This window comes from Peromyscus maniculatus, chromosome 8 (genome assembly GCF_049852395.1).
Source record: "Peromyscus maniculatus bairdii isolate BWxNUB_F1_BW_parent chromosome 8, HU_Pman_BW_mat_3.1, whole genome shotgun sequence".
Classification (NCBI taxonomy): domain Eukaryota; kingdom Metazoa; phylum Chordata; class Mammalia; order Rodentia; family Cricetidae; genus Peromyscus; species Peromyscus maniculatus.
Window position 1 is genome coordinate 92,087,902 of NC_134859.1, and position 15,352 is coordinate 92,103,253.

The 15,352-nt window shown below is 37.5% G+C and overlaps 1 protein-coding gene across 1 annotated transcript in view; it reads left to right on the forward strand.

Annotated features, from left to right (window-relative positions):
• Efcab3 (EF-hand calcium binding domain 3) overlaps positions 1–15,352 on the forward strand; it is a 419,664-nt gene that overhangs the window by 224,911 nt on the left and 179,401 nt on the right. The window contains exons 95-106 of the mRNA XM_076543522.1: positions 592–696; positions 4,594–4,647; positions 5,220–5,324; positions 6,434–6,487; positions 7,148–7,252; positions 9,106–9,159; positions 10,647–10,751; positions 11,469–11,522; positions 12,447–12,551; positions 13,469–13,522; positions 14,402–14,506; positions 15,297–15,350. Of these exons, the coding sequence (XP_076399637.1) occupies positions 592–696; positions 4,594–4,647; positions 5,220–5,324; positions 6,434–6,487; positions 7,148–7,252; positions 9,106–9,159; positions 10,647–10,751; positions 11,469–11,522; positions 12,447–12,551; positions 13,469–13,522; positions 14,402–14,506; positions 15,297–15,350 (954 nt within the window). The remainder of the gene's footprint in view (positions 1–591; positions 697–4,593; positions 4,648–5,219; positions 5,325–6,433; positions 6,488–7,147; positions 7,253–9,105; positions 9,160–10,646; positions 10,752–11,468; positions 11,523–12,446; positions 12,552–13,468; positions 13,523–14,401; positions 14,507–15,296; positions 15,351–15,352) is intronic.

The following is a 15,352-nucleotide window of genomic DNA, read 5'->3' on the forward strand; positions in this document are numbered from 1 at the left end:
GGTAGGCACAGTGCTTTATCTTTGTCATTAAAATCTTCTGTAAAAGCCCCTGTAATTTGTCATTTTTATTGTGGTAAGGTATGCACAGCCTAGTCTACCATTTTAAATGTACAACCCACTAACATTGGGCATGTTCATAGTGTTGCACAGCCATGACTACTACTCACCTCCAGAGCCTCTCTGTCATTAGGAACAGAAACTTCGTACTTGCTAGGGAATCACTACTATTTCCTCATTCCTCCAGCTCCTGGTAGCCTCTGCTCTGCTCTCTATGAATTTGTCTCTTCTGGAATCCTAGAAGTGCCAATAAATGGACTGCATTTAATTTTACATTTTGAATTATAAATAGATCTACCCCATTCCTTGGGAAAGTCTCAAAAGTTTGTCAGATTCCCAAGTGAAATCTAAATATATATAATTTCAAAAAGACTTTCTTTTATTTGGAAAATTTAATAGGACAGCAAAGTCGATCAATTTGAAAGTTCAATCAACAGCAGTCATCCGATTATCCAAATAACAAAGAATGGGCTCATCTGTTTTGTCACATTTTAAAGCTAATACATTTTACTCTTACCTGTATCTCTTTTTAAGAGGGGAGAATCAAGGCTGAAAAAGTGGACACGTTTCTGAAGAACATGGGGATGAACATCTCAGAAAAAGAACTTAAAGATCTAACACAAAGCCTGCCCGTGAGTGGTAAGCATCTACCATCCAACATCAGAATGGCAAAGCCGTGGCAGCGCAGATTCTGGAGCAAGGCTGCCTGATTGAGTTCTGGCTCTTCTGTTTAATGCTCATGTTATCTTAATGCTCTTTCTGTGCTTGACTTTCTTTGTCTACGAAAGGGGCACATTAAGCCTAATTACAAACTTTTGTGAGGACCAAGTTGTACCAGTTTTGTTGTTGCTATTAGTAGTATCATAACCTTGTGTGATTAAGCATACAGATCTCTTCAGAATCTTGACACCAAGCCATTTGAAAAAACGTTGAAAAGAACTCAAAGCTTGGACTGGGAAGCACCCACCACACAAGCATGAGGGCTTGAGTTGGTCTCTAGAACCCACATTTTAAAAGCTGAGTACTGGAGCTAGAGAGGTGGCTCTGCTCATCCAGAGGACCTGGGTTCAATTCCCAACCCTCACATGATGGTTCACAATCATCTGTAACTCCAGTTCCAATGGCTCCAGTGCCTTCTTCTGACCTCCACAGGCACCATGCATGCAGGTGGTGCACAGATATACATGAGAACAAACACATATACACATTTTTTTAAATGAAAAAAAAAATGAGTATTATAGCATCTACTCACATTTAATTCCAGCACTGGAGAGGTAGAGATAGGCTAGCTCATACCTTGGGCTCCCTGGCCAGTCAGCCAAGCATAACCTGTGAGGTTTAGGCCAGAGAAAGGTCTTCTTTCAAAAATCAGGACAGATAACATCTGAGGAATAACAGCCATGGTTGTCCTTTGGTGTACACACACACACACACACACACACACACACACACACACACACACACACACATACACACAAATACTAGAACACAGACACATAGACACACACACAAACACTAGATACACACAAACACATAGACACACACACACACACACACACACACACACACACACAAAAGCAAGACCAAATCCTCCTCCTTGGCATTTGCATCAGGAGAATGACTTCTTTTACTGTGAATTCTGTATCTTGCTGAGGTGTCACTAGGAATCAGGAAGGGCCAAGATGAGGCAAGGAAAAAGAAAACACTCAGGGGATGTTATAAAAGGAGAGTGTAGCTTGAGTTTTCCTGCCTTGCCCACGGTCAGGACAAATCTCTGTCACCCGCCAGTCCCACAGCCGCTCAGCCCCAATCAAGTAAACACAGAGACTTATATTGCTTATAAACTATATGGCCGTGGCAGGCTTCTTGCTAACTGTTCTTATAGCTTAAATTAATCCATTTCCATAAGTCTATACCTTGCCACGTGGCTGGTGGCTTACCGGCGTCTTCACATGCTGCTGGTCATGGCGGCGGCTGGCTGTGTCTCTCTGCCTCAGCCTTCCACTTCCCAGAATTCTCCTCTCTCCTTGTCCCACCTACTTCCTGCCTGGCCACTGGCCAATCAGTGTTTTATTTATTGACCAATCAGAGCAATTTGACATACAGACCATCCCACAGCACTTCCCCTTTTCTTTTTTTAAAAAGGAAGGTTTTAACTTTTATACATCTCCAAAGCCAGCTTGGTATATTTGGGAATTTGGGCGTAGCTTCTCTTACTACTTCCTGCTGGAAGGGGGCGCTGTATCTTATGGGGACACAAAGAAAATTTTAGGATCATGGAGTAGTCCATGAGACTGTATCGTCTGAGCCAGTTGCCTTGAAACGATTCTGGATGTTGGATCATCTGGACCATGGTGTCATTGGAGACCTTTCAGGGGGTCTTGGCTGGTCAAACCTGATGTATCTTAATCTGGAACAAATCCATAGCCTCTGGCTTTCTGTAGAAACAAAAGCAGAGCCTCTTTTCCAAAGCAACATATCCTTATATCCAAATTTTGAAGTCAAGGTACCTTTAAAATACACATTTTGGCATAACTCAACAACTTTTGCAATCAAATGTTTTTCTTTAGTTACAAATATCAAAGAGAACATAATCCAGATTCTCTGTGTGGTAGCCATCTTTATGTGGCTTATTTTTTATATTACCTTGAGCCTATTGCTTTAAACTGCAGCCTTTGCACTGTGGCTGCTGGCTCCGCCCACTTCAGCTTCCCAACATGGCGGTGGTACGTTTTCCGCCAGCTCTGGGAGCCATCAACTCTCAGAAATAGTGGGTCTATGCTTCTTATCAAAGCAGCGTGTAGCCCAGAAACCTCTTTTTGTTTTGTACTAGCAAAGGCTAAATCCACCACGCAGCTTAATGTGCCACTTGCAGAGGCCTCATTCCCGCCATACTGCAGACCGCGCTCTCACGCTAGGAACCCGCCAGTAGCTCAAACAGGCAGGCTGCCGCTCATTTGAGAGAGACAATTAGGAAGCTGTTTTTAGCTCTGTTTTAGAATCTTTTCTCAGGTTTTAGGTAGAAACTTTTGCCCCATGTTGGGCGCCATTTGTAGCTTGAGTTTTCCTGCCTTGCCCACGGTCAGACCAATCAGAGCAATTTGACATACAGACCATCCCACAGCAGGAGAGTGTATTGGAATGCAGGACAATTTAAAGATGAATTCAAGTAGGCAAGAAACAAAGACCACTTTAGGGGTGTGAGGATCAAACTTCTCTCCAAACAGCTTCAAATTTGCAGAGACTGTTTCCTCCAGTCAGTTTAAAACAGAAACAAAGTTTCAAAGAGGTAGTAGGACACCATCTACTTAATTTCTTGTCATAGACCAAAGCACTAGGAAGTTGGGTCAGCATGTTGTAGCTAGACCCTGTTTTCCAAGATCTGGCAATACTTCAATACTTCAATTCATATACACTCATTCATACATATACACATATATTGATTTATTTTTTTACCGATTTTAAAGAGACATTACAGTAAAACAGTACAGAGATAGAATTACTCCACTAAATTAAAATCTCAATTGTCCTAGTTTTTTTCATTTTTATTTAAGGTGGAAACTTGAGCTGTTGGGTGCCATTTGTAGCTGGAGTTTTCTCTCTGGGTCCTGCCAAGCCCCAGCAGTCCCTTAGCCCACTTATAAAATAAACATACAGACACTTATATTATTTAAACTGTTTGGCCATTAGCTCAGGCCTATCATTGTCTAGCTCTTACTCTTATATTTAGCCCATTTTTATTCATCTATACTTTGCTACATGACTCATGGCTTATTGGTACCTTACATCTTCCTTGTCCTGGCAGCGGCTCCAGCAGTCTCCCCCTCTGCCTTCCTGTTCCCTCCTTTCTCCTCTCTGTTAGTCCTGCCTATACTTCCTGTCTGGCTACTGGCCAGTCAGTGTTTTATTTATCTAGAGCAATATCCATAGCATTGATCTCTTTTTTTGAGATTTTTCATATGTGAGTCCTGTTGTATAGACATAGTTTATATTTTAAATTTTGTCTTTTGGTACCAGGTAAATGGTAGGTAAATAATCATTAAAAACAAATCTCTAAATATCTGGCATAGAAAGGCTATGTCACTAATATGTGACATTAATAATTTCTATGTGTAATTCAAAGCACTGGTGAAGTCTGTTCAGTTTAATTTAATTTAATAACATTTAATTTAATTTAATAACATTACATAGATTGTGTATATGAGCAAACTCCATATGAATGGCAATTTTCCAAACTTAAAAGTGTTGAAATATAGCATAAACTTCTTTTTAAATTTTTTCTTGTAGTCTAGCTAAATAATAGGAATTCACCCAAGATTAAAGTGCTGAAAGGGAACTCAAAACAGAATGCATTTCCTTTATATATCATTCTTTTGTGGCTAGAATTTTAATGTCTTTTAGCTATATTGTCAATATAGCTTCATTGTGGAATTAAAACTTTTTTTGTTTTCACTAATGAAAAAGAAAAAAATGCAGTAATAATTACCAAATCGTGCTTGTTTCTGATCTTTATTCTGATTATTTGTCATTTTGCAGCTGATGGGAAAGTTGATATAAAAACTATAATGAAGGAGGCAAAGACTTTCACAGGTTAGTGACGAATTCCTCCCAACTAAAGCCTTCAGACTTTCATAACAGTGTCTTTCTGTTGCTGTTCTCCACTGCCCTAAAATTAGAAAAAGACTTCTAATAGAAGTTTTCCAATAGAAAAAGCTTCTTAGAGTGCATGAATTTGGCAAAATATGGCAAAAACAGTACAAAAAATACCTATAGGATTATGTCTTAGTAAAAAATCCTGCATTCTATGGAACCTGCCCTCCTAATCTTTCTCTGAAATACACAGGCTCAGTACATGGTACTCTGAATTTTTTTGATTTTCATTAGCATTGCTGACAATTACAACATTAACAAAAGCATAAAGTTCTTCCTTAGAGGATTATTTGTATTAACCACCCTATGGATTGATTTTACAGTAATAAACTCGATTTAGTTTTCCTAGAATTTAAAAAGAGCCTTGTATATATGACTATTAAAGGGACATTTAACATTCCAATTTTCCTCCAATCCAGAGCAGTGTGGAAGGACAGTGTTCTGCTTTTGTTATTCAACCTAAAATTTGAGGTAGCTAATATATCCACCTCTCACTATTCCTAACTTTTTAGGTGAAAAGATGGATGTCAATAATCTGGAAGATATGCTAAGAAAAGCAGGGCTTGAGTTTAATGAGCTGGAGTATTCGAAGCTACTGAAAACTCTGCCAGTGGACGGTAAGCCTTAAAAAGTCACTGACGTTTCCAGACTGCGATTTAATAAGCTGGAGAGGGAAACAGGAAACTTTAGAATTCAGTGCTTGAGAGGTTTGGAAAGTTTAAAGTCTCTCAATCCCAAATTGAAGAATATATTACAAAATAAATGACTTGTAACAATGATGAGAGACAGAGACTGAGGTGATAGCCTCTACTGAAAAATTAGTCCTTCACTGCTGTCAGTGACAGCAAGGGAGTGGTTGATGGTATTTGAATAAGTTTGTAGAGTATTTGTGTTTGGATGGATAAGAAAACAAATACGGTAAGATGAAGAGAATTATGAGAACTCTTCACGCTATATTTCCCAGTACCTATAATTCTGAAAATGTATCAAAATAAAAGGTAAAAATCAAGAAATCCTGACACCACAGAGATACTTGGTTTGAGGGCCACTGAACTCCTCTGTGAACACCTGCCATGTTGAGATAATGGTTTTACTTTAATCAAGGCACAGTCCCCATCTGAGTCTTCTGAGTCATTGTGTGTAAACCACATAACACAGGAAGGGAGCTGCTCCAGTTCTTCTTGTTGTCGTTTTCCCCCACCAGTTTTACATTTGACATTTCCTAAGGGCTAAGGGCCTACAGTAGAGTGCTTACTTGGCTTGTCTGAGGCCATAGGTTCAATGCCCAGCACTGCCAGGGGGGAAAAGCCACTTTTTCTGGAACATCAACCAGTTCATATCTAGAACCTGGAAAATATTTTCACATGATTTAAAAAATATGTAGTCTATCCATAAGCATTTCCACCTCATTCCTTATTTGCTGTCAACTCACTTTGTCTTCTCGTTGTTCCTTGTGGCTGATTAGTGTTGCTCACAATTTATTTTCCTCCTGTAAAGAAAAGGCTCTTAAACTTACCATCTTTGTCTTTTGTTTAGTGCTTTTCTTTCTTACTTCTGTTGAGACCTACCTTTTTATTTTGAGGACTCTTTAAATGCCCTGTTCTTGAGGATGAATGATTGGGTCTATTTTCACTCTGTTGTTTTAGCATTCTGTTCTTCTCTCACCAGCTTCCTTATATGATGTAAAAAGCTCCTTCCTCACCTTTTTTCTTTTTCCCCCACACAGATAATGGGATGGTGCATTGGGCTAGAGTCCTGAAGGGTGTGAAGTCTCTCAAAGGTGAGTTAAAACTCATACTAAAGTATCTGTCTGAAATCTTCGAGCTTTGCAATGAATTTTTGTTGTTTCTCTCTCCTCTTTGAAGGAATCATCACACTTGGAATCTTCCTAATTATTACAAAAAATAAAAAATGCTTTGTTATCTAAATATACGTGGCAAAATTGTAGTGAAAGGATCTGATTATTTTGCCAGTTTTAGGAATTTTGTTCATTAATAGACAAAACCAATCTGTTAATCTGACAATCTGGCAATGGAATAAATAAATACTTTTTACTCTTTACTTGAAGTATTGGAAGTGATTGTAGCAATGAGCTGACATCAAGTCTAGGGCCATGAAGCTGAATAGTCTTCTAAAGAATGTCTTTGTTCTAATAGGTTTGTCACTAGGATGGAGCTTTTAAAAAACAGGTTGCATTTACCTTATTTGTCTTTACCTTCTCTGTTTTATTGGAAAAGCCAAGTGGAAATTATAGGGGTTTTTGTAATGAATAATAATGACAATACAAAAATGCCAAGTATAGGCTTTTTTTTTTTATATTTTTCTTAAAGTAGTTACACATAGTCATTAAAAACACAAACATGATTTTCATATTTTACATCTTTTATTTACTCTCTTGTTCCTTTTTGTTTCTTTCTCTCTTTCTTTGCTTTTTCTTAAGGAGGAAAACTTGATGTCAAAAACCTGCACCCTTTCCTGGAAAACATGGGTATCAACCTTCTTAATAAAGAAGTGGAGCAGCTGAGGGAAAGCCTGCCAGTTGATGGTATGCCTGCTAGACAGCACTGTGTGGCCCTAAAGGAAGTTGTTGTTGTTGTTGTTAACTAGATTTAGTTGGTGTTAAGATAAATATTCAAAATACTAGGGAACCCTAACATTACAAATAACATTTTAAAGACCAGCTATAAAACTTCTAAATACTTCAGTGAGAAAATCAAATGCGATAATTTTGGAAAAGAGACATCATTACCCGTAGTTTAAGATTTTATTTTTGTGTGTTTTTTAAACCTAGCAAACAAACCAAAAGAAGTCTATTAAAATTATTGAGTTTTTGAGATGTCAATTTGGTTCATGGGCTTTTGTGCAAGATTAAAAATTAAAATTTCAAAGGATTTCCCTAGCTAGAAATAAGCTAATGGAAAATAGAAGTAGAAAATATTCAATTTAAAGCAACAAAACATACACATAAAATACCTAGAAATAAATTTGACATTCTAAACCCTTCCTATGTCACCTAGAGATTATAAAATGTACCACCGTCAAGGTATTTGTTTTTTCTTTTCCAAAAGTCAAATGAAAATCTAAGAAGTCCAGGGCAGCTTTTTAGGTCCTTTCTTCCCATATCTGTCTCCATGAAGGCCATAGGCTTACTTCAAACAGCAGAAGCATTTAAAATATTGAACAAACAGAAAACAGTTTGCAAAATATAAGAAAACTCCTTAGTTATCAATAACTACATTGAATGTTAATAAATTAAATCCTATAATCAAAAGACAGAATATATGAATAGATAAATAAAACCCAACCATTTGACTCAATTCAGTTTAAGTACATAGAGAAAAAGTGAAAGCGGGAGGTGGGCAGGATTTCATGTAAAAGGAAGCCAAAGAGAGCAAGGGTAACCACATCAGAAAACAGACACTTGGGGGAAAAGAAATATAATAAAACCTTTTAAAATGAACACAAACACCCAAAATTTATGAGATGCATCAAAAAAACAGTTCGCAAGGGAAAAGTTAGAATAAAGGATTGACATCAACAGAGATCTCAAATAAACAACCTAATGGTACACCTCAAGGTACTAGTGAAGGAAGAACAAACTAAAGCCAATATGGCAGAAGGTTAAAAAATAGTAAAAGTTGATGTAGAAATAAATGAAAGACCAGGAAAACAATAGAAAATGTCAACCAAACTAAGATTTGTTTTTCTTTAAGTATAAATGAAATCAACAAGCCTTTAGCTAGACTAAGGGAAAAAAATGAGAATGCTCACAGGAAAGCAGAAATTAAAGACATTACAACTGAGATCACAGATAGACAAAAGCTTAAAAGAGACTGTGAACAATAATGCACCAACCAATTGGATAGCCTAGAAGAAATGATAAGTTTCTAGGCAACCTACCAATTCTGAATCATCAAGAAATAGAAAATCTGAGCAGACCAAAAAGAACAAGGAGATCAAATGTATTTGTCCATTTGCCATTGGTGCATCAAAATACTTAAGGCTGGTTAATGTATAATGATGGAGATTTAGCTCTTAGGTTGCCTGTGAGACATTAAAAAGCATCTACTAACCCCAGATAGGGAACCAACAATAAACTGAAGTAATTTCAATTTACAGATAGGAAGAATTAATACTATTGTAGTATCCATATTACACAAAAAATCTACATTCAATATAATAAAGTTCAGTTTTTCACAGATATAAAAGCAATTCTATAATTCATATGGAACAACAAAGACCTTGGAGACCCAAGGACAACTTTAGTAAGGCATCCCACTATCCACTTCAAGGTGTATGAGAAATTTATGGGCAAGTTTCTCCACTGTAGATCCTTTGCATATGACTTCTGAACTTATCACACTAATTGCATATCTCCATTGACCCTTTCATTCATAGCTAATGGAAAAGTTGACCTAAATAAGGTGCTGGACGGAGCAAAAACCTTTACAGGTAAGTGAGAGTTAATGTAAATATAGGGTCCTAATTTTTTACAGTTAGATATTTTTAATTTTTTTATAGTATTTTAATTTATGTGTATGTGACTATCTATGTGAATATGTGCCACATGTATGCAGGTGCCCACAGAGGCCAGAAGAGGAGGCTGAATTCCTAGAGCTGAAGTTACAGGCAGTTATGAGCCAAATTCAGGTCTTTTAGAGGAGCAGCAAGTGCTTTTAACCAATGAACTATCTCTCCAGCCCCAACGTACTTTTTTTTCATGCCTTTATTACTGTTAATTGTATGATTTTTGACACCTCTTTGTTTAATCTTTTTTCTGTTCAATGGCCAGAAGTTACAGTGTTTTCTCGTGTGGTTTTTTTGTTTGTTTGTTTGTTTGTTTGTTTGTTTTGTTTTGTTTTATGTTTCATTGGGTAGTTTTGTCTGTTTCTGTTTCTGTTTCTGTTTTTGTTTTTCTAGACAGGGTTTCTCTTTGTATCCCTGGCTATCCTGGAACTCACTCTGTAGACCAAGCTGGCCTTGAACTCACAGAGATCCACCTGCCTCTACCACCCGAGTGCTGAATAAAAGGCGTGCACTACCATGCCCAGCTTTAGTGTGTTTTCTAATAATGTCTTTTTTCTTACTATAATACAGCCAAATTCAACAATAAAATGAATCTTTTTAAAAGACTCTAGCACACATTGGTAGGCTTAGGAGAAGGCATTTTCAGTCTTCTAATTGAATGGAGAGATTCACAATGCCTGCTCACCATTACCAGTGTGAGTTCCATTGTTTGTGCAAGTTCTTCAAGAACCATATACCAAGATGGGATTAAATATGAAAGAGGCATTATGAAGAGAAATATTTATGCAAGGAAAAAATTAAGAAGCATCTGGTCAAGGCTAGAAGCTTGAAGTCTGGTTCCAAGCAAAGCAGAGACAGAAGGTTGGATAGAAGCATCCTATCAGAATTCTTAGACTTCTCTATAGTCATACTTCTTTGAACTTACCCAACTGATACTACTTGATGTCAGAAGCTAAGCAGGGTCAGCCCTGGTTAGTATTTGGATGGGAGAATTCTTAACCAATAGCCACCCATCCAGTCCTTAGAAGGACTGGCAGGGATTTCTAGACATCCTCCAGCAAAGTCAGCAGCTACTTGTAGAAACAAGTTGTCCTTTGTATCTTTTTACACTCAATCCTTGATCTCAAGAAGCCTAAGGGAGATGAAGCAGATACAGGGATGAATTTCAAAGCAGCAACTTTGGCAATTTATTTTCTCAGTACATCCTATTGCCATGTTCTCATGAGCAGCATTGAGGGTAACCTCTCATCTCTTGATGGTCTCTACAAACAAATCATGTTCCTTTGAATGATCTTGTTTTTAGATACTCAGTGGCCAGGGTTTTCCCCACCATGTGCTCACATTGTGTAGCTGAATTATTTACAATTGTGCTAAATTCCATGTATGTCACTGTTTTAATCTTTATTATTAAGGAGAAAAAATTGGTATTGGCGATATAAAAACTGTTCTGGAAAAAATGGGGCTAGAGTACAAAGATCAAGAATTCTCCAAACTGATGGAAAATCTGCAATTTGATGGTAAGAATCTCAACTATTGATGTAATCAAAAGGCTTTAGGATCTCTCTGTGACAAAGCTACCCTCGTTTCATGACACTACATTAAGTATAAATCACAAAGTTAGAGTGTCCCTGAACTCTGATGTGAATCCTCTCTACACAGGCTCCTATTTTAGATCTGATATTCCTCTTTATTATGCTGCCTATACAAAAAGTTTATGTATATACCAAAAAGTAGTGTAGGATATGTGTAAAGAGAAAGGGATAGCTTAGGAGTGAGCAAAAACAGGATTGGGGATGAATAAAAGAGGTGTGTGTGTGTGTGTGTGTGTGTGTGTGTGTGTGTGTGTGTGTGTGTTGTATAGAGCTTAATGTACTAAATTTCCCCCACTTTTCTCTCACATTTTCATTTGTTTATTTATTGTGTGTGTGCATGTATGTGCATACCCACATGTGTGTATTATGGACATGTGGGAGGATGCCCATGCCGTAGTACATATGTGGAGGTCAGGGGACAACTTGTAAGAGTAGAGTCTCTCTTTCTACCATGTGGGTCCAGGGGATTGAACTTGAGTCCTAAGGCTTGACAGCGAGCACCTTTACCCACTGAGCCATCTCACTGGCTCTCACAGTTTTTATAAGAAAAAATATGTAGTGAAGATGCTAAAAGTCAGTTTTCCTGAGCATATGCTAATGGTTATCCACATTTTTGTAACTTGAGTCTTGTATTTCTTACAGATGACGGAAAGATCTTTCAAAACAGGTTACTGGAGAAAGTAAAGTCCCTGAAAGGTGAATGTCAAAGTCCTCATGTCTACATTTTGAACACATCCCTGCATTTCACCAAAGCTCACATGTACCTATAATAATTTTGTTCTCCATTTATGTGGCAGCCTTTGCTGCAGCTGCTAAGTCCCTCTATCTTAGACATGAGGGGAAAGCGCCCCACTTTCTCAAGATTTTATTTCCTCTTTTGAACAAAAAAATGTAATGGGATTTCACATTTGTATAGAAAAAGGATAGCTTGGAAACGTTATTAGTCACTTGGGTTTAATTGGGAGGAAATAAAAACTAGACTTGGAGTTCAGCCATCTTAAATGAACCCCAGATATTGTTCAGAAGTTACCTCCAGAACTAGAATAGAATTTCCTCAGTATTTTTTAGTTTAAAGTGAAATTCTACATATTTATCATGCACAACATGGTGCTTTAAAGTGTAAATGACTAAATTTGGCTGATTGTCATACTATATTACCCCATCTGGTTTCGTTGTTGTGATGAAAACAGTTAACAACCATGGCCCTGGCTTCACCTCTGTTGCTGTGGTAAATCGCCTTCACCAAACAAAAGCAGCTTTGGGGAGGAAAGTGTTTATCAGGCTTACAGTCTCAAACCATACTCTATTATTAGATTTTACATTTTCACGGTTTAACCCTTAAGAATGTTCTTAAGTAGAGTCTAAGAGTTTAAAATAATCTTAGTATAAGTAAAATAGGGTTTTTTTTCATATTTTAGACATTACTAGTACTAGTAGATAACTAAGAGAGCCTATGAATAGGCATTAGAGAATGCAGGACCCATCCTAAAAGATTGGATGTCCAATCTTCCCGAGAACTGGCACAATTTGTGAGTATGCAACAGGGCATATAGCCCCGAAAGTGCTAAGAAACTGTCTGGGGAGCTTTGTACCTTTCTTCATAGGTCTCTCTCTCCTCAGGTGGGAAGGTTAGCTCCAACAATCTGAAGACTCTGGTGGATAGCTTAGGAATCAAGCTTAAGGACAATGAATTTAAGGATCTGGTACAAAATCTCCCTACTGGTGGTGAGTGGAGTTTTCAAATGTCCTAGTTATACTGGGAGACTTTACTTTAAAAAAAAAAAAAAGAAAGAAAGAAAAGAAAAGAAAGACCTTTAACTATAAAAGTCCTAGGATAAGGGGCCTTATGAATTGCAGTCTAATATGATGTAATCAGAAAGTTAAACATATGGGCGGAGCATATAAGCAACTAGTTACCAAAATCAGTGTTGAAGCTTCATGTTTGAAAGCATGCCTTTTGCATTCTCTATCCATATTATGATCACTAATAGACAGTCTTCTACACTTTGAATAGCAAAATACAGGCTTTTGAGATAAGGGTATTTCAGAATTTCTTCCCATCACTAACACACTTGACTTTGGGATATTAGAACTGTGAATGAAATTTATATTTTTGAAATGGGAGCTTTGTACTTATTTATTTTATAATTTAATGTATCAGCCACAGATTCCCCTGTCCTCCCTCCTCCTGCCCCACCCCCCCTCCGCCCTCTGGAGTCCTTGCCCTGGAGGAGATGGGAATGGGGGAACTTTGTACTTTTAAGATTTTCTTCATGATACTCATGAAAGCAGTGAGAGTGGATAAAATAACAGAAAATGTTGCCTGTATATTCCTTTTCTTTAAAAAACTATTATTTTATGTGTATAAATGTTCTGACTGCGTGTATGTCTGTACACTACCTGCATGCAGTGCCAATAGAGGCCAGAATTGGGCATTGGATCTCCTGGAATAGGAATAACAGACATTTGGGTAGTGAGAATTAAACACGGGTCCTCTGGAAGAACAGCAAGGGCTCTTAACCACTGAATCATTTCTCGACCCCCACAGTACATTTCTTAAATAAATATGTAAAGCACTTGGGTTAGGGCCTTTGTCACAGTCACTGATGGTTTACCGTCTTCATTCTCGTGCTTTATTCCAGCTCTTAGGAAAGTTTCTGTAGACACACTGATGAAAAAGTTGAATGCTTTTACAGGTGAGTAAGGAGGTGCTGTAATTCTCATGGTGTAAAGGCTTACACTAAGTTTAATTAAATTAAAGGGAACTGAAAATAACAGAAATCATTTAGGGATTCTAATCAGTAGCACCTCATTTTTCTGTGGCATTTCTAGAATCGTATAAAATTAAAATGTTTCATAATAATATATACACATCTAATGCCCCTCAGACTAACTTAAGGTGATAAGGTATTTTGTGCTGTCAGTTTGAAATAATGTCACTTCACAAATGCTTAAAACAATCTAAAGCCTTATAGAATATGGTACAGTAAAGCTTAGGGATGGTGACAACACCATTTTTGCTGAAAGCATCAAATAATTCTTGCCACACAAATATTTCTGAATAGTGACTCATATAAGAATTAGTGTTTTAGGAATTCACTGATGAGATTTCATTCTAGAAGTTCTCTTTCCTACTTTTAGTTAAAAAAAAAAAAAACTCCTTAACTTATGCAAAGCTAATACCATGAAACATGCCCATTGACTCTGCAATTGATTCTTCAACCTAACAACTGACTCCACACAAAGTAAGTTTTACAACTCAAGACAAAATCTCACTGAATTCAAAGTCCATGTGCCTGTGACACTGTATTCAAGTCCATGTGCCTGTGACACTGTATTCACAGTCCATGTGCCTGTGACACTGTATTCACAGTCCATGTGCCTGTGACACTGTATTCAAAGTCCATGTGCCTGTGACACTGTATTCAAAGTCCATGTGCCTGTGACACTATTCACAGTCCATGTGCCTGTGACACTGTATTCACAGTCCATGTGCCTGTGACACTGTATTCAAAGTCCATGTACCTGTGACTCTGTGTTCAATTCCATGTACCTGCGACTCCCTCTTTTGAAAGGAGACAAAGTTGATTCCAGTGACCTGAAAAACATCTTAAAGAACCTGGGGGTTGAACTCACAGAGAGGGAGCAAGAAAGGCTGCTGAAAACACTGCCTGCTGATGGTGAGCCAGGGGAAGACCCATGGAACTTCTAGGAGCCTTTCTGTTTTGCTGTGGCTTTTGTTTTTGTTTTTGTTTTGTCTGTAGGGTCTGTGTAAAGCTCTCTAACTCTACTACTGTTTATTTTCCTCTAAAAATACAAAAAAGAAAGAAAAAAGAAAAGGGAAGGAAGGAAGGAAGAATATTGAATTGTTATAGAATAATTTTGCCCCATTGTCTTTGATACTTTATATTGGAAGTGCCAGAAGTCTGAAGACGAAAGTTGACATCAACCATAAAGAATGTTATCTTTAGGCCACTAATTTTCTTACATCATAAAATGAGAAAAGAAAAAGGAGAGGAAAGTATCATATTCATGGCAAAAAAGTAAAGATGAAGCAACATTTAGCATGTGGAGTCCCTCAGGCACTAGAGAGGTTTGTCACAGTGAGGAAGTTTCTATTCCATAGCTTCACTATCTCAAATTAAATAGTATACAAAGCAGTGACAGTTCTTTATTTTTGTTTTAATGCTTTATGATTATTGTGTGCATGATATATGTGTGTACATGTGCCATGGATTCGTATGGAGGCCAAGCGTGAGCTTGTGAAATCAGTTCTCTCCCATTACCTGTATGTAGGTGCTGAGCTGCAACTTGTCATCAGGCTTATAGAGCAAATGCCTTTACCCTCTGAGCCATCTCGGCAGCCCTAGACAGCTCTTTTTAAAATGATGATTATTAAATAATTTGTATTATGCTACTTTTATGATATCAAGTCAGTTTCCCATTAAATGAACTATGGTTTTTCCTTAGATTCTGGGAAAGTGTATTACAACAGGGTGCTAAAAGGCGTGAAATCCTTCAATGGT